The following is a 21,573-nucleotide window of genomic DNA, read 5'->3' on the forward strand; positions in this document are numbered from 1 at the left end:
TCCATCCTGGATAAAAGGGCTTATGGGGGAGATATAAGTTTCTTGGGCCAAAAGAATTATGAGATGTGGATGAAATTTGGCATATCATCTGGAAAACAGATGCTGAAATCACTGGGATGTTACCTAGGTACAGTTTTAGAATTCCTGAGATCTTAGAAGGATCATGTATTTTTGGCTTAAATAAAATGAAGCAGGATAGCATGTAAGATGGGGGCAGCTTGAAGAGTAAAATGGGATACTCTTTCTCAAGAATAATGAGCCCAAGAGGTACCACATAACCATGGTGATCTCCCAGTTTCCTTCTTATTAAAGGTCAGAAGAGACAAGCCAGATGCTAGCTGCTCTGTGTGTGCTTGAGGTGAGCTGACCTAGTTTTACCTTCATTGTGGGGCTTTGGGCCCCCTGCCCTTTCTAAAGAATGAACCAGACTACACCACTTCATTGGCACAAGATCACACTTTAGTTCAGAGACACATTTGCATAAATACTTGAAATGGGTCCACCCTGGCAGGTGGCAGCCTGAGAACATGTGGCTCTCCACAACCCTGTGACCAACACTGTGGCCCTTTAGATGGTGAATTTTAACACTGAAGATAGTCATGGTCATTTCCAAAGACAGCTTGGGGCACAGCTACAGAGTTTGCTTTGACATTTGTCACTGACTCCCTGCCCCATGCCTCTCTTGTACTAATATATTTTCCCCTCTGAGGTAGATTATTTATCGGGGAAACCAAATAGAAAAAAAAAAACTTTAACTTTGCTAGTCCTTTGCAAATAGGCTGGCTCTGAGTCTCCCATTGAAGTCAATAAGTGCACTTTTGCCTTTTAACCTATGCCCTCTATTTGAACCTGAGCAAGGTTCAGTCCACTAGACAGCTGACTTAGGATCTGTCATCCCTATCCCTTCTTCTCCTCCTCCTTATGAATTCAGGCAATACTCAAGGGGCTGCGGCAAGGGAAGGCCTGGGCAGGCCATGCCACCTTGATATACAGGGTCACCAGAGGGGACCCTTGTCCACACCCCAGCACCCCAAGTCCATGAGCACAAGACCCTTTCCCACCACATGATCACAGGGGACACGGCTGACTTCCGCAGGGCTTGGCATCCTCAGGTTTCAGAGCCTTGCTACAGGTGGTGGAGGCCTGGCCTGAGGGATCCCTGCACTCCACAGTCCGCCGCTGCCAACCACCTCCACAGGTACTGGAACACTCAGACCAGTCCCCTAGCACCCACTGCACATGGAGCAGTGGCTGGATGATGTTGGTGGTTGCTCTCTCTTTGCTGTCTTGTATGCTGAAATCCACATCATTTGGAACAAAGAAGGTGTATTTGACTTTCGGTGGGAAGATCTCACCAGGGACAGTCAGGAGCTGCACTGTCAGAGGCTCGGGTAGGGGCCGGAAGCTCTGTAGCCTCTCCAGGGTGGCAATGGAACCACTGTACTTCAGGATGGTCCCCTTCACCAAGATGTCCTGCTCTATGGCAGAGATGGACAGGTTGCCATTGAGCAGGTACCGCCCATCAGTGGTCTTTAATGCTAGGTAGCTGCCATCATTCTGGACCCCTGGGTGGCTCCGTTGTTTCACATCAATGTTTGTGGCACCAGCTGGGATGGTGACAATGTCATTGTAGCCATAACTACAATAGGAACAGAGAGACACTGTTAGGACTGGTGGCAGCCTAGGTCCTTAGGGTGTCTTTGAGACTGAAGTGAACACCCCTGGTGTTTGGGAGTGAGCAGACAAAAACAATTACTCAATAATAAAGGAATTCCCCATAGTTCTAAATAAATTAGCTATTGAAGCAGAAAAAATGTCTTGTACTTAGGATTTTTAAGAGTTTTGCTTCATCTGTCAGCTCTATTGTAGGTGTTTGGGTTAAGGAGTTGGGATGGATGGATCTTAAAAACAACATAGAGGGAGAGCCCAAAGGGGTTTGAAAAGCTGCACTGGTGCAGACAAATCTGGCACTTCATGACTCAAGTGAGATCTCAAATATATCTAGTTCCTTGTGTTGGTGTAAAACTAGGCTTGGCCACCTCCACACCCAGACTTCAAACCCATGTGGAAAAATCTGATCTTGTCACCTGTTCCAGAACTGACCTGGGTGGAAGTCCCAGACCACCTCTTTGAGTCAGTCAGCATCTATGGTTATTACGGACTTAGGGCAGGATCTCAGGATGGTGGATAGTTAAAGCTTACTTCTTTGGAATCACCTTTTGAGTGTGCCCAGCCACGAGTACCAAGCAGTGAAAGGAAGCTATTTAGGGAAAATGGTTCGTCCATTATAGGCATGGGGCTTTATGTAGGATGGAGAAAATTTAGTTCTTTTGTCCTCCTCTGGGGATCTGGGTTGTAGAGGCTGGGGAGAAAGGGAAGAGTATTGAGGAGGACAGTCCAGTTATTTGCTATTCTTGTCATGTGCCCAGCCAGGACTAGCTGTTTAGTCTAAGGCTATAACAATATCCAAGGCCCATATGTCCAGTGCCTAAGAGGAAGTTGCTAAAGGACCAACAATCTGAAGAACTTATGGTTTTCCACCCTATATCCTTTGAGCTTAAAATTGAATACTATCAAGTTGTCTACTATGAGACACAAATATATGTATATATATATATATATATATATATATATATATATATATAGAGAGAGAGAGAGAGAGAGAGAGAGAGAGAGCAGGGAGGGAGGAAGGGAGGGAGAAAAATAAATGAATATGAGGCAGGGTAGAGCAAGCATCACTAGGTAAGTGATCACTTTTCAAAGCCTCTGAGGAATTGCAGATGGAGTAGTGGGAGGAGGCTTGGATGATTACCTAGCTGCCAGAAAAATATATATGTACTAGTGCCAGAGTAGCAGAGTGTAGCCCCTACCATGTGACCATGCCTTTATTCTTTAGAAAGTGCATGGAATGGCAGGAAAAAATAATCCCCAAGGACTTAAGAAATCCAGGTTCTCTTTCTGGCCGTCATTAACTCTCAGTGTGATCTTAGAAGAGTCACTTAATCATTTTCTGCCTTAGTTTCTTTGTCTGTAACATAAAGGGTAATAGTATTTGCCTTGTCTACCTCATAACTTGTTTTAGGAATCAAATGAGGTCGTTGAAATAAAGGACTTTGAAAAATTCTAGGAGCTATATGAATGTGGGGCACGTGGATGTTAGAAAACTGTTCTGAGTTCTCAGATTTGTGAGGTTGCTGAGGGTTCTTTTGTACCCTCTTTTCTGAGGATTCATCTAAAAGAGGACAAGGTTCACCAGGCTTAAGGTGAGATGTCCTTCCTAAAGCAGAGGCCTGGAGGAACTGTTTTCTGGCAAAGGGCCAGGTTACTCAGCCCAGCCCTCCAGCAGATTGACTCAGAGCTGATACATTGTATCCAGGTGGCCTCCCTCTAAAAAACAAAAACAAAACAAAAACAAAAACAAAAACAAAAAACAGCTGCCCTGAGTTCCATCCTTTCTATGGCTTGACCCTATGCCCAGGGCTCTACTCATTCCATCGCATGAAATCCTTACAGTGACTCTCAGATAGATGGCTGACGTTCTACAGAGAAACTGCAGCTCAGAGAGTTTAAATAACTTGCCCAATCTACAGAGCTATTAAGGAGAAGCTGCAATTCAAACTTGGGCTGATTAGAGTCCAAAGTCTGATGTGCTCTTCTGCCAGTGTACAATTTCTGGGGAAGCTCACCTGGAAGGGGTAAAGGAACCGGAGACCTTCCTGCATGAGTTGCCTTTGCCCCCACACACACCACATTTATCCAGCTTCCTAGGTGAGTCCACCACATGGTCACAGCCAGCCTTGACGCACTGGCCTCGGATGCAGATGGCCAGAGTCTCTGGACCACATAGAGTTCCATCGATTACCTGGGAAAGGAAAGGATGATAGAGTATATGGTACATAGAAACAGCCTGCAGGAGGGGTCCGCCATAGGTGCCTTCTTCCCCATCTGATCTGAGTACAGTAGGATTCTCACCTTGGCTTCAAACACTTTGAACTCACTCCTCCCCCGGGCTCTGCAGAACAACTTACAGCGGTCCCGGGGGGACACCCCCGAATATTTGGGGACCCACTGCAGGAGATTTCCGTCGATATCAGTGTAATTGTAAGCATTATATTTCTCACACTGCTGCTCTCTGAAGCTTTTCCCTAAAAAGAGTAAGAAATGGTGTGACTGTAATATACCTATTGAAGTCAGGAGAACGTAGGTGGAGAAATTCCTTGACTCAAGGACCATTTCTTGGTCTAGGTTTTGGACTCAACCCAAGGATGCAGGACCAGTGTCATCTGGGCCCAGTGTTTCTAGACACAGCCTGACCTAGATGCACATGTGATCCTTACTCAAAGGGGTAAGGAAAGGAACCATCTAGCTTCCTGCTGGCCTTTCTGGGATAAATATCCTTTCCATTTGGAAAGACATTGATTTTATTTTACAGATGGGAATAGGGAAAAATTTAGCAAATGTGGAAGGTACAGAATGATGCATGAAGCTATATTTTTGGAACTCTGCTAATAGCACTCTATCTTGATTTTCTCAGTGACACTGGGCATGTGGCCAATGGCTCTTCAACTTGTACATCTAGTTTTGGTCTTACCCATCCATATACTCCACTTCCTGTAACTCTGGGTGCTTATGGGGGAGCTCTATTTGCATGTACTACTCTTTCCTCTAGCTCAGCAATGCCAAGTACCTTGTGGTCCTTCCACTAACTGGTTTGATTTTCACTTGATGACACTACCATATTTCAGTCTTGAGACTAGCAGCCTTGACCCTCCTGTACATTTGAGCATCTCTATCCACGATTTCCAATCTGTCATGAAGTACTCCCCTATATTTAGGAAAATTTGTGATCCAAAATGGCTTCATGTTACTTTCACCATCCCATCAGACCTCAGGGCTTCCACTGGGACCCAGTGACCAGCCTCTTACAGGTACCTGCCTCTACTCACTCTTGCTCCACATTGCTTACAGACTGATCCATATGAAATAAGTTCTGGGTGTTTCCCCCAACATATCCTGAAATTAGACCTGGTCTTCCTCCCATAATTCTCCACCCTAGCTGCGAATCTGAATGACCCGTGGAAACTTCCAGACACAGATGTGGTGCTCCACCCTGAGGTTCTGAGTCACTACAGTAGAGGGGGTCTGGGCTGTGTTTGAGAAACTTCCAGGTGACCTGATAGGAGACAGCCTTTACACTCTGAATTAGACTTCAGCTTGGCTTTGATGTACTGGCAAATTCTGCAAATGATGGCACTTCTCACACCTTTTCCTTATCTTGAAATGTTCCCTTATAACTTGCTGCCATCTCCATTCTCTGGGCCTTTCTTGGTTCAAACTCCCCTAAAAGCATCTCCTTTCTCTGACCTCCTTCCATGCTTAGGGTCTGTGCCTCATAGGTTAAATTGTAATTGCTAGATGAAGGGGTTTTTGGTTCTTTAATCAGAGTACATTTTTATATAATTTATAACAACCATTATATTTCTAGACACACAAGAGTCCTAAAAAATTTTTGATTGAAATGGCTGACCTTAGTGTATCTGAAATCATGTTACCTATTGCCTGTTATCTACTGTGTACCTTATATTCATCCTCTTTGTTTCTCAGGAACATCTCAGCCCATATTCCAGGCAAACTCTCACAATTCCAGAGCAAAATTTCTAGAGCCTCATGCCATTGCTGATTCTTGCAAAACTGCAGAGCCTACAGATTCCCCATTAGATGTCAAGCAAATGCCAGGGTGTCTTGGCACTTGAGAAGAGCTGATCCTAAACCTCTGCTTGTCTTTATGTCTGCCAATCCTTCTTGGAACTGTCCAAAGGGGAGTTGGATGGGTTGGTTGGGGGAAAATTTTCTAATGATTCCCTTTCATAAGTTTCCTGTGGCCCCTTACTGCCTCTAAGTTACTGTGTGTGCTTCTAGCACATTCCAAGGAAGAGGAATATGCCAGGGAAAGGTGTAGGTAGTGTTGCTTCCTGGGACTGTTCTGTCAGGCAGTTGTTATGGCCCCAGGGAAAGACGGGCAACTCTTCTCAGCAGGAATGTACACAGGAATCGGATTCAGAAATCCTCCCTCCTCTCGAGGCCAAGTGCTGGCTGGAGAGACCTTGGAGGTTTGGCTCTGCACTTGCTTTGGAAAACACTTCCATTCTGTGCATAGATGAGGGTTCAGATGCCTCCAGGAGGATTATTATCCTAGACACTAGCCCCTCTGCAAAAGCCCTTCCTCAATAAGTTTGGTTAGGAGTGACACACTCTGTCTCCACATCTTGGAAGATCAGGGCAAAATTTCTTCTTGACTTTGCCAGCATTTCCCAACATAATATAAGAACTGTCCTGGGTCCCTGAGAGCCACCCCCAAGTTTGCAGAGCCCATTTAAATGTGGATTACAGTTCAACTCTGCATCCTGGGAGAACCACCCTTGACCTCCCCTGGCAATCTGTTGCAGCAGAAATAGCAGCTGCCCTAGCAGGAGTGTCGTTAAATGGCTGTTACCATCATATGGGCATTCCTCCGTGTGGCATGACTGGTACTTGGATCTGCGACCCAGGCAGTATCTTCCTCCATTCTGAGGCTCTGGGTCCTTACACTCGCGGTGTGAAAACTGTACTCCTCCTCCGCAGGTCCGGGAACATTCTCCCCAGGGCCCCCATGCGGACCAGCCTCCATCCACCACAACCTGCAATATACAGTGCCACTGGATCAGAAGTAAAGAGGTGGGGGGACTGGGCCTGACTTTGTCATCTAGCTATTCTCATCTTGGTGCACAAAGTTCTGTATCTGCTTCAGTTATTTGATAATTGATTGTGTGGCCTGCCTAGCTGAAGCTTTGTGAACCCTGAAGCTGTACTGGGCTCATTCACAGTTGACTGCCTGGTATATAAGACAGTACCTCGCCTTATTCAGGTGCACAACAGAATAACTGCTGAATAAATGAAAGAGAGCCTTTCATAGGGATATGGCTGGGTTTGACACCATGGTTCTCTATGGCAGCACATTTTGTTCTACACGGGACCACTTGGCAATGTGCGCAAATACCGTGGTTGTCCCAGCTGGGGAGAGTTTATGCTACTGGCAACTAGAAGGATGAGCCCAAAGATGCTGCTAAATCACCAAGAGTGCACAGGACCCAGAGTAAAGATTTATCCCAAATGTCACTAGCACCAAGGTTGGAAAACCCATGTCTAAAGGAAGAGTCTCTGAGGGATGCTGCACTAGTCTACCAGCTACTGATTCCAATGCTAGGATAATACATGGGACATACAAAATTGTTTCCAAGTGTACAATTAATTTATGAGAAGAAAGCTTTGTCCCTAGGTTCAAAATGTTATAAAATGCATGTACATATAAAAAATGAAAAAATATGGAAGAGTATGAAAAAGGAAAGGAATCCCTTTATAATACAGTTTGGATGTATTAAGAGCAGTGCAAAGACCATTGTTATGATCTTCATCAATATCCTTTCATATTTTTGCTCCAAATATATAATGATAAAGATGCGATATTTTCATTTTACAGACAATTCTGTGTATATAAATTATTTTATGATCTGCCCTTTCTCCATAAAAATAGGGGAAATATCATATCGCTCTTTCTCTGCATTTAGCTTGATTCTGCTTCTGGAGGTGGGTGGACTGACCTCTCTCCCCTCCCTTCAATAACGTGGAAAGAGAATGAATGAGGGGTCTAGGAAGTTGCTGAGATGAATCCATGAATCCTGCACTGATGCAGGCTTAGGATGAGAGCATGTGGCTTATGTGGCCCAAAAGGCTGCTGAAGCCTAGTACAAAAAACGGGCCATGGAGGATGGCCCCATGGAGTGAGTTTGGGCCACCCTGGTGATTCTGTGCTGGGTGGGGATCAAGCTGTGAAACAAAGCGGATGCTGTTTCATAGTGATGGCTCCGTGACTCGCAGTAAGGGAAATGTGATCGGCCTTGCAGTTTGGATGTATTAAGAGCAGTGCAAAGAAGTGAATCATTTAAAAAACCCTCACTGGCATTGCCTTGGTTTTTCATGCAAGTTTCCTCTGCACTGGGCCAAGATTTCTCTGCTGGGTCAGAGGCAGCTCCAATTCCTTCTCTCCTCCTCCTCTTTGAGTATGGAATTCCACAATGACTCTCATTCCCCTCATCTCTAATTAGGAATTCAGCTTAAATATGGGGAGGCTATGAACACTTGTCACTCAATCCTTGATAAAATGTTCCTGTCCATGTCACTCTTTTCATTTATGATGGAATTTGGAAAGGCTGTCTTTTATTCTATGCCCATCTTTGGCCTTCACACCTCTCATCAATCTGTATAAAAGCTCTCTATTCAGTCTCAAAGCAATTCAAAGGGTGAGTTGCTGAAATTCCCAGAGCAACAGCAGCATCCCATAGACCATGAGTACAGCCTCTAAGGGCTCCTTGCTTGTATGAATAAATATGCTTCAGTTTGTTTGTTATGAGTGATTTTACTTAGAAGTCAGAAGTTGCAGTCTAGCCTGAAGTCTCATAGCTCCTGACTTTCAAGTGTGGTTCCCCCTTTGAAAACAGCCTTCACCTTCTTTTACTCCCACTCCTCCTTCCTCACCTTGGGCCTATACGCTTCCTCCTCTGGCAGACAGCTGCCATCCAAGCAGATGTGCCCAGATCCACAGGGGGTGCCATCGGCCCAGGGCAGGCTCCCATTCTTTGTATGACAAAGGGGCTCAGAGTCATCTGTGCGGCACCAAAGCTGGGTGCAGATGTCCTGCACAGAGGTGTTGGGGCAGTGGCGGAAACCAGGTCCAAAGATCTGCTTGCACTGTTGGTCTAGCTGATAGAGGGCTCTGCGGCCTGGGAGGTCTGTGGGCAGGGGCAGGGCTGAGGTGGGGGCATCGAGGAGACAGTCGCCTGAGAAGAGAGGAAGCAGAGAAATAAGAACAAGGGACAGGGTCTCCTCAGTTTGCATGGCCCCACATTACAATCAAATTTCATATGATATAGTTTAAAGTCTAGACATCATGGTTTCCTTGACCTTGATCTAAACACTATCAATACCCAATCATCTAAGACTGTTTTTAATTTTTTTTTTGACTAACAATAGCAAGAAGTTTTGTAGGACTTGACTTTCTCTTTTATTATCAGAACATCTAGGATGCATTTCCCATGGCTCCCAGTGTGGACTTAGTGATAACCATCTAGCCATACCCTTAACCTACATCACAATAACTGGGAATGAGAATATCCTCTTAAAAACCATGACATGACATTCTATCCTAGTTATGGTCAAATTAGTTCACCCATCCTTGTCTTTCAAACTTGAAGAGCGACCCAAGTACTGCTGTTTGGATAATCTACTGTATTTGTACTACTTGTCTCCTTGCCTCTTTCAAAGAGAAGAATATATTGTGTCACTGCTTTATCCAACAATTCAAGCTGTTTTAACCAGGCATCCCTGATCCCCCACTTCTTGCTCTCACACAACCTGATTACTGCCTCCTTGCCTTTTCTGAGCTATCCTAGGAGATACCACTCCAGCCTGGAGCATTATCTTCTCTCCTCTTTACCATAAACATTCTTCCATTCCTTTAAGCTCTGCTCAGACTCACTTCTTCCAGACAAACTTCTTGAACTAACTCCACCTGCTTCAATGAATAAATCTAAATTAGCCCAGCGCTCAGGCTACAGGAAGTTGGGCAAGGAGAAGCCCTCTGGGGAAATTCTTAGAATGCCTTTCAAAGAATGACACACCTCTGACGTCTCTCCCCACCAGAAGAGCATTCTGAGAAAGCACAGGTCTTGGGATTCCCCAAGTCAGTGCAGGTGCCAAGAGCTGTCAAAAGGCCCTCTGGCCAGGTGGACCTGGAGAAGCAGAGAGGAAGCCAAGTGGGGCCTACCGTGGCCATCATCCAGGAGCTCCGTCAGGTACATGGCACTGCATGGAGACCAGGGCAGCGTCTTGTTCAAGTGGACGAAGAGCGGTGCCATCATGTGGTGCTTGCCCATAGGCCCAAACAGCCGTGCACAGGTCTTAGAGTCATCATGGGGCATGCTGAGAACGTGCCCTGAGGGAGCAGAGAGACCGTGGTCTATTCCACATGACCAGCTGTGGTGATGGTTTTGGCAGTGCTACCAATCACCAGCTCCTTGTGAGAACAGCCACACCTTGACAACCTAAAGATTTTTGTTTTTAGCTTTATCTATTCCAGAAAGTGTTCTCAGATGACTGAGGAACACTAGTACCCCTTTATTTTTTTTGTCTCTACCTGTCTGATTTTCACATTTACCTCTTCTAATTGCTGTCCAACATGGTACCCCACATCCCACTGCTCAGTTATGTATGGCATCATGGCTCTACCTGGACATTTGTTTCATGTTTTGGCACTCTTCAGGTGACTTTGATGATGCCTCAGGACACTGTTGTGGTGTTTTGTTCTTATGCTCAGGATGGGAATGGAGTTTACAATAGCATGCACAATGTCTATTGTATATAACCCACTCTGTCAGAATTACGTTATGAGATATGATGGCCAATTGTGATAGCTGACTATTGAGCCCGGAAGAAGTAGTTCCCTTCTATATGTGGTAATGTGGCTTTGACACAGCAAATCTTACCTAGCTCATGGGCCAGGGTGTAGGCTGCCTGGAGCCCTTCATCCTCGATCACGGAACAGCTCTTGTTGGGGTCACAGATTGTGCCGATGTCCGCCATACCCAGGGTGTCACACAATCCCTCCTTCCCACAGAAGTTCTGCTTGGTGAAGAGAGCCATCAGTGATTGTGGCATGTGTACAACAGGTATAGGATCACAGGAAGGCACCAGGTACACACGAATCTCCCCACCAGCCATTACATGGGATACGCAAACTGCTGGCCTAAGTATCACCTGTGTTAACTGAGCTTTGTAAAGGTCTAGGTAGCAGCAGTAGGGTTCAATGTGTCTTGATATCCGACCTTGTGGCCCTTCATTATTGTTTTTTTTTTCTATCTTAGTTATGGTCAAATTAGTTCACCTATCCTTGTCTTTCGAACTTGGAGAGCGACCCATGAAAATCACTTTTGTCAAAAAACGAAGCAGGGCATAGTGGTGCATGCCTATTAATGCTAGCTACTCAAAAGGCTGAGGCAAGAGGATCCCAAGTTTGAAGCCAGGCTGGGCAACTTAGTAAGATGTTATCCCAAAAATAAAAAATAAAAGGGTTGGGGATATAGCCCAGTGGTGCTTGCTTAGCATGTGTGAGGGTTCCATTCTCAGTACTGCAAACATCAACAACATCAATAACACACACGAAGCTATCTGAAGGGCCCCGTGTCCTCCCATGGGCCACTCACATAAGAAAGCCTGTTCCCTGTTTTATGATGGCAGCATCCTAGGGCTACTAGGACTTCATAGGCTCATTTTGAGAGGCAGAACAGCACAGTGGTTCAAAGAAAGACCCCACAGAAAGCCTGACTGGGCTCAACTATGGGAATTGCCACTGTGTGGCAAGAGAGCTGTGTAGCCTCTCTGTGCCCCAGTTTCTTCAATTATAAAATGAGGATTGCACCATCCTTGGCCCTGGGTCTGTTGTGAGTACTGAAGGAGCTGACAGGGCCTGGCACCCAATACCACACTCCCTTGTCTTCAGAAAGCTATTTAAATCAAGCCTGATGGGTAAGCAGCCCTCCTGCCATGGGAAATCTTGAAGGACTGCCTTGTTACCTGCTTCTATGTTTAACAACCCCTGAAGACAGAACCCTTGTCCCACTTCCAACTCCAGCTCTCTCACTGAGTGGCTTGAGCTTATTTCCTCTTGTTATGACCTCAGCAGACAGCTGGTCACGAACTTTTGGAAAAGAGCCCTTACAAGATTCTTCTCCTTCCCTTGCAAATACCTCACACTTGTCCTCATGACCTCCTCCTCATCATTCCAAGCATTAGGCTTCTGGCGTCCAGCTGAGGCCAGCAGGGAGACAGTTCCCATGTTTGGGCAGGCCTAGTGGCCCTCCTTTTGATCCACCCAGCCTGTCCCCCTTCAGGCCCAGGATTTCTGGAGCCAGCCTACACACCTGTCTGGTGAGCAGGATGGCCGTGTCATAGTGCTCCGGGTGGCGGTCACTGGGATGGTTGAAACGCCGCTGCCAGTTGCAGAAGTTGCGCAGTGTAAGCCCACCATTGTCTGACACCTCTGGGCCCCATTTTTCATCTTCCACTATTAACACTTTGACCACCATGAGATTGATGGAGTTCCTGATGCTGGGGTGCTTGTAGATGCGGGCTGCCACTGACATCAGGGTCAGCATGTGGTTCTGTCAGGAAGGAAGAACAATGGGAAGGGGGAAGTATTCAATCTCATGGCCCTTGACCTGTTCTCTGCCATCATGGCTTGTGACAGGGCATTTACCTTGTTCCTTCCAGGCTCTGGGTTGAGCATTGGGTATATAATATCTTGCCATGACTCACAAAACCCATTGTGGGCTTGTTGTTATTTCCCTTCATTTGCCACGATAGTAAACTGAGGCTCAGTAATTGGTCCAAAAATCATAGGGTGAATGAGTGGACGATCTGAATTTAAACCCAAATGCTGGCCCCAAAGCTTGTGCATTTACCATCCAGACAAGCCACACATGGCTATCTAAATCCTAGGTAATTAAAATTTCATAAAATTAGAAGACAGTTCTTCCATCACACGGCTATATTTTAAGCACATAAATAGCCATATATAGCTCCTGGCTATTGTGTTGGAGCTGCAGATAGATAGTTCTTCTGGGCTGCATGGTTTATTCTGCCTTAATCTGGACACCAACTGTCTTCCTGCCAACCTCCTCCCCTTCCCTGGCCTCAGCCTGGAAGCAATGATCTGAGTGCTGAAGGTTAGAGTTTCTCTTTTGGAATTCAGCCAAGCATTTTCCTAACGTCTGTTGGGGTAATTTCTACTCCTCAGAATGGGAATTATTAACCTCAAACTTTGCTCATTATAATAAATACTCCTAGCGATAGCTACTCTGCACCAGCCACTGGCCACACTAGACACACATCACCTCATCAAATTCTCACAATAACTCTATGAAGCAGACACAGAGGAAGTGGAGAGTCAAACAAGTTCAATAACTTGTTGAAGGTCACACCACTCTAAAAGCCAGGATGCCAGCCCAGGTAGGTCTGTCTCTGTCTCTGATGTTTGCTTGGACAGCCCTGAAGGATTTATTCCCTTCTGCTTGGGACTTGAGAGAATCCAGAAGGCCTAATGAGATCCATGTGCTTAGGATCCCACCTGCTCTCAGTTCCACCCAAGCCAGATGAAGGAACCTACATCATTGCTTGGCCTCTATCCTGTCCTTGGGCTGCCAACAGCTCCCCTGATGAATTCCAAGGCTTTGAGGGGAGGCCAGATGGGAGCTGATTCTCCTGCCACAGGGGCTTCTTGAAGTTGCCCTCTTGGATTATTTTGCAGAGGCAGAGACAAAGGGACAGAGGCAGGCATGCCTTTGTTTGCAGAATGGTTAGCTGGGCTGCTGTTCATGTGTTCTGCTTCTCTGTTCCCTGGAGCACCACCTCCTATCAGTCTCTCTTTCTGTTCTTCTGTGGTCTGGAAGATGGGAATTGAAGGAGGGGGAAAGACTAGAGAGGAACATTCCAATGGGGCAGGCTGTGTGTGGGAGTTCCAGATGAGTCTCATTTTTTTTTTTTTTTTTTTTGTGAATGGGACCTGTCTGTTCACTTTGAAGGCAAGAAGCCAGGTATTTTGTTAGTTCTACAGAAAAAAGGTTGGCAGGTTACTAAGTGCAGGTTATTTAGCATGTCAAGTACTCTAGTTGGGTTTAGGCTGATGTAAATATCAGCAAAGCTGAAACTTGGCATTTGCTCCTGGACTTATATTCCTAAAAGAAAAAAAGCAATCACATATTATGCAACTGGGGGTGAGCACTGAGGAATGATAGCTTGCTGAGGCTGATTCCTAGCCAGGTCTTTACTGCTTCTGGGGTTTAGAAAGAGTCTCCTAGTCTCTCTAGGAAGGAGCAGGGTCTGACAGGCAGGGACCACAGATTTCTTTTCATGGAGTACCCATTTCACATTCTGAAAATTGGGGAAGAGGAGATCTTTCAAATATGGTGTGAAGCCATGAGATGCCAGTTGCTAAGCATCCGGCCAAGGCAGGTCAACACAAGAAACTTAGACTTGAGGTCTGAGAAGAGTCTGTATGCTCCAAGCTGATCAAATGAGACAGAGTGAGTGAGAGATGATGCATTGGTCATGTCCTCAGTGAAGATAAAGAAAAAGGGTGTAAATTGGGCTGGGGTTGTGGCTCAGCGGTAAAGTGCTCACGTGGCACATGTGAGGCCCTGAGTTCAATCCTCAGCACCAAATAAAATAAAATAAAATAAAATAAAATAAAATAAAATAAAATAAAGGTATTGTGTTTAGCTACAACTAAAAAGAAAGTGGGTGTAAGTCATTCTATGAAAGTTGGGGTAAGACAAGAGAAGTTTCCCAGAATTAAGATTTGCAGGGATCTTTTTCTCTGTAATTTAGGGAACTCATATGATTCTCTTCTCCAGACACTGCACAGCTGTTGGGCCAGGAAGCTTTGGCCAGGGAGCCATTTTGCTTCAAAGTGATAGGTTAGTCTTGAAGACATTTGAAATTCCTCCTGGTCACTCACCACCTCATTTTTATTGCTAGGATTGTGTGGTCCAATGTCCCTTTCAGAATCCTAAGCCCTGGTCCTGTGGACCTCTCCGTGCCTATTGTGTCCCTGAGCAGCTCTGTCATCCCTACCATCTCCTGCTCCCAGTTGGCTCCTCAGAGAAACACTGGCAGGAGTTTTTGCATTTTCAGGGTATCTGGGAAAGACCACTGAGCCTGGGCCAGGTGTGTCACCTCGGGTCTGTGGACCTCTGATTCCCCACCAATCCTCTGGGTCTAAAGGGAAAGCCTGACTTCTAGTTGTACAGGGAGTAGGCCTGGGAGCTGATCAAGGGAAAGGTCGGATGGCTTGTTCTACCACCTGGAGTCTATTTATACCTCCCACACCTCCTTACTCACCATGTAAATGCAGGAAGTATGCCCAAGAATGTGAACAAGATCCTTCCTCACCTCACACCTAGGTCCATGGTTTGCAGAAAACCTCTAAAACCATCCAAAAAATTGGTAGGAACCCATGATCAGTCTGGTCAAGAACGGTCAAACAAACCTACTCTTGAATGACCTGGGGATCTCATGCCCTTAACTCCTGTTAGGGAAAGAAAGCTTTTTTTTTTTTTTTTTTTGCAGGGGGCGGGGGGGAGTCTTCTCCATTTGTATCCACAGGAATAGAAAAATATGGTCCAGTCAGCTGGCTGGGACATAGACCTCTGATTCTTTCAGATACAAACAAGGAGATTCCCCCCTCCAGCAGGGGGGCTCCCGTGGCAGCCAAAGCTGGTTGGGAGTCTAGGGGAGAATGAACCTGGGCCAAATGAATCCAGCAGTCGTTTTCCTGGTCAGAACATCACCTTTTATTCTTTGCCCATTTGGTCATCACATAGCAGGCCCTAAAGCTTCCCCTTGTGACACACTGGCAGAGATCAGAAGAGTAGCAATATGGAAAAGCCAGTTTTCACAACCAAGGGCCATTATTCTTCCTGGCATTTCTCTAGGGCTCAAGATAGTACTGGTGAGTATATGGAGGAGAAGCAAAGAAAGAGGAAAGAAGTGAGAGGAGGAAAGAGAGGTATCTGCATGAGTATCCTTTATCTTGCCTTATTCTCCAAATAGCAAAGAGCAATGTCACCTCTCTAAAGCTTACACTTAGGCAGGACTACAAGTTGTCAGCTTTAAACACTCAGGAGTTTGGGCAAGCTGAAAAAGAAGGCCTCTCTGCCCTCTGGGAGAGCAAAGCTGAAAAGCAGTGGCTGGCACTCCAGTGTTGTGTGGCTGCACCATCATCCTACTGTGACAAATGGTTTCTTTCACTGAAGGCAACTCTAGTAATCGCTATGCTTTGCTGAGCACTTACTATGTACAGGCATTGGATCAAGTACTTTCCATATTTAGTTCTATCTTCAAGACAATGCTAGGACTTAGGTAACTGCTTCTATTTTTTTTTTCTGGTGAAGAAATCAGGGTATTCAGAAATAGGTAACTTGTTCAAAGACACAGTTATTTCTATTTCTCCCTAAATTCTATGCTCCTGGTTGCCACACTACCACCCATTATTGCTACTGCAAGGAAAACTATAGTCTGACCAAAACAAACCCAAAGCATGCCAGCAAGCAAGGCTGTCCCTGTCATTGTCTATGCACACCTAGCCTTTGGATATTAAGGTATTTTCTTTGGGAAATACTTCATATCTTTAGTAGTTCTGACTGTAGCAGACACAAGGGGAGAAGACTCATTCTTTTGCTGGTGGGAAGAACATAATTCATGCACAAACAACACTTGTCTTTCACCCATGAAAACTGGGATAGCTACAGAACAGGTGGGGCCTCTGTTTCTGTTATTTTCCAAACGAGGACACTCTTGACATTGAAAGATGATGTTATTAATAATTATACCACAACAGGCATAAACTTGGACTGTGCTGGGTGAACTAGGCTATATGATCAGTGTGAGAGCCTGTGGGAGACATTGGCCCCAGAGGATAGGAGTAAGGAGATGAGATAGATAGCTGTGATAGGAGCCTGACATTTAGGGATGCTCTGGTTGGCTTTGGGGAAGATCAACACTTCTCCCAGCCCCTTTCTGTTAAAAAGAGAATTCAGAAGCTCAACTTTCTGCCCAAAAACTGGCAGAGACTTTCCAGACAGAGCCTGGGGCACTGCTTAGCCCACCACTCACTCTGTCTGGTTAGGTTCATCCAGGGGGCAATGAGCAAAGGCTGGATGCAGACATTGTTAATGGTTTCTTTCAAGGTGGTCCTTCCTTTCAGCAAGCCTTCTTTGTCTGAGCTCTCTAACTCTGAAACCAGATAAGAAGGTGGGAGGCAGGGGCCTCTTTTGTCAAGGGATTAAGTGAAAGCAATGGTACAGAGTTCTGGAAAACTTCATTGTCGCTTAGCAGTGGGACCAGACTGGAGCATAGTGCTCACAGCTTTGAAGGTGAAGTGGTTTCTTCTCAGGATAGGGCTTCACACTTCAGCTGGATATCTTTGGATTGCTCAGTTTAAGGATCCACCCCACAACATAGACAAGTGCTATAGGATTACAGACTTTCTTATGCTAAAGAGGTACCGTGGTGCAATCACAAAGAGTGCTGGACCCAGGTTTGGGAAACTTGGTTTGCAAATCTATCCCATTACTCATTAGTGTTGTGACCTTGGAAAAGTCTATGGCCTCTGTGAGCTCTCTGTTACCTCACAGGTATTTCCATGAGGTCATGCATATAAAAAAAACAACTCTGAAAATTGAACATACTCAGAAAATGGTGGAACCTTCCAGGAGATGGGCTCATCATGGAGCACCCTCATAGGCACTCAGACTAGAATTGATTATGTACAGGTGTCTTCTACTCCCTAAAGGGCAGAGATGCTCTTTTCAACATCTTTCCCCAATTACTCTAAGATACCCCAAAGTGCCTTCCATTCATGTGAATGAAGTCTATAGGAAACTCCTTGGAGAGTTATGTTTAAAGAACTGGCTTTCAGCTAAAAAGGCTAAAGGAAAAGGTTGAGGGGGTAGGGATCTCATGATAATCAAAGGGAGATCAGTAGAGGAAAGGGACCAGCGGGTAGGAGTAGGGAAAGGAGGGGGGCAAGTGCTAGGGAGTAATATTGGCCAAATTATATTGCTGTATTGAAAGCATGTATGAATATGTAACAACAAATCTCATCATTATGTACAACTATAATGAACCAAAAAAATATGAAAAAAAAAAAAACACCCACTAGCTTCCATCTGGGGGTAAAGGGTTTGAGTAGGCCAGGCCCTGGGGTGCCAAGCCTTGATTTTCATTCTTCTCTCAGCTGAGCATATGGACCTGTTTTAGAAAGCCCAAGGCATTAAACTGAAAATTTCAGTGGCTGCAGAGGAGCCAGTGGTTGTCATAGAGACAGATGTGCCCCAGCCCCTCTCTCACCCTAATAGGTGGGAGCAGGAGTGCAGGTGGGTTGCCACTTGATGAGACCAAGGTGGAGGGGGCAGGGCTGGTCCAGCTCAGTAAAGACTTCTTTTCTGCATGAGACTCAGAAGTACACTCCCCAGGGAGAAGAATGCAGCCTTCACAGGTGGTGACCCTATTCTGATGCTCCCTACTTGGTGCTAGCTGGGTGCAGAGGTGCCTGTGTGTAGCTGTCAAAGGTCCAGAAAACTTGCATATGTGGAGGAGGAGGGAACGGAGCAACCATCACCCAGGTCAATCCAGCTAGGTGTCCCATGAGAATAGATATGCCCTGATGGCTCTGTGACACAGAGAGCAACATGTCTGGGGTAGCAGAACTGGATCTCAAGCAGAGTGAACAAAAACCTGGTGCAGAACCCAGTTGAGCCTTCTGTTACAGTGGCTGGAGAATCCTGAATCCCAGTGCCAAAGTGTGGCTGCCTCTGGACAGCTGTGATGTCTGGAGATGCCAAATATGTCTTTGAGGGAAATACTTGGCATCTCCCGTGTCTAGGAGAGGAGCTGAGAGAGTGAGACCAAGGAAGGTGTTGGGGAGGACATTTTGGCATGAAAGATTGAAAAAAAAAAAAGACATTGTTTTGCTACTTCCCCATGTTCTTGTTTGGCTTTTCTGTATGTTGGTTTTCAGGTACATGTCAGAAACTGGTCTGCTCAAGAGGACAGGCCCAGACTCCTCTTCTAGGTTTGCAATAGACATATCTCAGCTTCTTTTTTAGTGGAGCTTCCTGAAGCTGAGCATTGTGATGTTAATGAGATAGGGGAGGCCCTCTTATCTTCTTCTGATACCCTCTTCACTACTTGCTTGGGAAAAGGAGTCAGAGGAGGCTAGTGCCTCTCTCCTGCTCTTAGGGTCAGCAGAGAAGCAAATGTTTAATCAGTATTAACCAAGAGCTCATGAGTTAGAGTACCCTGAGGGCTCAGAGCCACCTTGCAGTGCTCTGGGAGAAGCCAATACCGCAAAAGACAGTAGCCAGAAGAGCAGCCACATGGATCTCTCACCAGCAGCACTTCCTGTCCCATCCATTTTTCACTGGATCTTTCTCACTCTGCACTTCCTGGTGATAGGAGAGTGGGTAAGATCAGGTGAGAAATAGAGGGCTAACTGCCTTATTTTCTGGACTATTCTGCATAGGTGATGCCAATGCCTGTGGTGCCCTCAACAGTCGGGCACAGGCTGAACTAGAATTGGGTTTCCAGCCAAGAATGCCATCACTACAAAAGTGTTAACTGAGCTGCTGTGGTGTCAGGATCCCTATTTCAGGGAACTGTGACCTCTGGGCAAATCAGTTCTTCTCTAACTGGCAAATGTCTGGTCCTGTGCTCCCTAGTTGAAGAGAAAGATAGCTCTCTTCTTTTTTCACTGAAAAGACATATTTTTTTTCTCCTGGAAAGACCTCTGCCCAGTCTTTGGGAGGTAGGTATCAGGGCTTAGGGTGATACAGACATCTCTTGCTAAATCAGCACCATCTTTATATCCAGTTAGAGATGGTCTGGCTACAGCAGTCATCCCCTGTACTCAGTATTTCTGTCCCAGTCATTTGAAAGTTAGTTACATCTGGGCAGAGGACAGCTGGATGGACTGAGCACAGCTCTGGCTTCTCCAAAGACATTAATTGCAAGAGTTTCATTCCCACTCCCCACTCCCTTCCTTTTTTCATTGAAATGTCAGTTGCCTAGGCTGAGCCCCCAGGCAGAAATTTTGTTCCCCTCCCTCCTTGTGCTGGATGCTGGCACTGCCAAGTTCTGCAGGGGCTCAGCGCCAGGTTGGCAAGGTAGTCCATGCCCCTTGATTACAACCAGCTGGGCACACAGAAGTTGGGAGCCCCTTTCCAGGTTCAACTCCCTCCAGACAATGTCTTTTACTTATGGCAACCGAAGTTCCTTACCCAAGGGGAGCCAAATAGCTACCTCTTTCCAGTCTAGCTGCCTTTCACTGGGAACCTCTCTAGCAACAGTAGAGAGCTGAGGACATAAGGGTAGGGGTGGGTGTTCTTCCAAAATGTTCAAATTTCATCTCTTTTGGGAGAAGCAGGTGCCTGGGGGATACGTTCAAACCCACTTTCTGTTCCTATCACCACGAGCTGCTGGAGACTAAGACTGAGAGGGTTGTGAGCAGGAAGACTATGCCAGCACCTCCACTCTAAACTGGAGGTTGGAGTGGAGAAGTCAGGATGGAAGAAGTTAAACATTTTGAGTTATTACTCTTCCTGGTTTGGGGTCGGGTTTGGGAGGGTGAAGAGGGCTTGGGAAGGGAAAAATTGACAGGTGCTGGGAGATGTGTTGGGGGCATCCAGGCAGAGCAACTGGGGAAAGCTCTCGGAGTCCTACCTGCAGATCGGCCCCATAGAAGGTAGCCATGGACGCATCGGCCACCAGCAGTGTTTCCACGAAGCGAGCCTCAGATACAAACCGCTTGGTCCTACTCTTGGCCCCCCACGGTGGCGGCAGTTCACTGGTGCCTTCTGCCTCTTCTTTGCGCTCCTCCTCCTCGTCGTCCTCCTGCTCACCATCCTCTCTTTCCTGCTCCTCACTCTCTTTGGTCTCCACCTCCCTTTCGGGTCCTCGAGGGAGGGGGCGGGCTTCGGCTGCAGTTAGCCCCGGTTCCCCGCTGCGGTCCCCAAGTTTCCAGCGCTGTAGGAGGTGCGGCCGGTCCAGAGAGTCCCCACTGCCCACCGGTTGGATGGTGAACTCCTCGTTGGCTAGGAGGAAGGAGCCGCTCAGCCCGCGACACAGGCTGAAGGCCGCCAGCGACTCAGGCTCCCCATTCACCGTGCCGGAGAAGAAGCAGCCGCGTAGTTCCCCCTCTCCCCCGGCCGACCTGCCGGAGCCCCCGAGACGCTCGATCTTAAACTCCGGCGCCAGGAAGGTGGGGTCGGCCGTCAGGCTCAGCACGAAGTCTTTGCCGAAGGCGGACAGGTGGAACATGAGTTCGCCGGTGCTGCTCGACAACAGCCTGGGCACTATCACTTCCCAAGTCGGCCCCCGGGTCGCCCTCCCGGCTGGGGCGCCGCGGGCAAGCGGCGGCAATGGCAGCAGCAGCAGTAGCAGCAGCAGGAGCGCCTGCCACCGGGCGGCGGCAGAATCCGGGAGCATGGGGGCTTTGGCTGCGGCGCACCGTAGAGTTTGCAAGAAGTCCGCCCGATGCGGGCAGGTGTTGGTAGCCGGAGCGTGGCCCAGCCGCTCTCTCCAGGAAAAAGATCAATCAGATGCAAGGCCCACTCGGCCAGTGGCAGCAGGCGGCCACAGCGCGCGGCTGCCGCGGTCCCCTGGCGGCCCCTCTGGCTTGCGCAGCCCGCTCCTCCCGCGCTGAGCTGAGCGCTAGCAGCTGGCGCCCCGACCCGCGTGCGCTGGTCTTCCGCCCCAGCCCCGCGTCCGCCCCGCGCAGCCGCCTCCTGCCTTCTCCACTCTCCGGGAAGCACCGAGTGGGCTGCTGAGCCCTTCGTATTTATACTTCCTTCCCGGCTTTGACATAAGAGGTTTATTTTTGATCTCTCACTATTCCCGTTTCCCCTCCCCTGGGGTCAGAGAAGGAAG

The 21,573-nt window shown here is 47.1% G+C and overlaps 1 protein-coding gene across 1 annotated transcript; it reads right to left on the bottom strand.

The window, feature by feature from the left end:
* Window positions 1-441: 441 nt before the first annotated feature.
* Window positions 442-21,573, bottom strand: Adamts8 (ADAM metallopeptidase with thrombospondin type 1 motif 8). Its single transcript, XM_005330724.5, has 9 exons — window positions 20,368-21,573; window positions 12,012-12,251; window positions 10,578-10,713; window positions 9,860-10,027; window positions 8,572-8,873; window positions 6,494-6,677; window positions 3,973-4,145; window positions 3,687-3,862; window positions 442-1,639 (listed from the first exon to the last, which is right to left on the bottom strand). Exons 1-9 carry the CDS (start codon window positions 21,130-21,132, stop codon window positions 1,069-1,071), a joined length of 2,715 nt encoding a protein of 904 aa, XP_005330781.1. The 5' UTR covers window positions 21,133-21,573; the 3' UTR covers window positions 442-1,068.

Source organism: Ictidomys tridecemlineatus, chromosome 4, assembly GCF_052094955.1.
Source record: "Ictidomys tridecemlineatus isolate mIctTri1 chromosome 4, mIctTri1.hap1, whole genome shotgun sequence".
Taxonomy (NCBI): Eukaryota; Metazoa; Chordata; class Mammalia; order Rodentia; family Sciuridae; genus Ictidomys; species Ictidomys tridecemlineatus.

Coding starts and splice junctions, on each gene's coding strand:
- Adamts8 (XM_005330724.5), bottom strand. CDS start 21,132: ATGCTCCCGGATTCTGCCGCCGCCCGGTGGCAGGCGCTCCTGCTGCTG. Junction 12,252..20,367: donor TCTATGGGGCCGATCTGCAG/GTAGGACTCCGA, acceptor CCTTCCTGACAG/AACCACATGCTGACCCTGAT. Junction 6,678..8,571: donor AGGAAGCGTATAGGCCCAAG/GTGAGGAAGGAG, acceptor TGTATATTGCAG/GTTGTGGTGGATGGAGGCTG.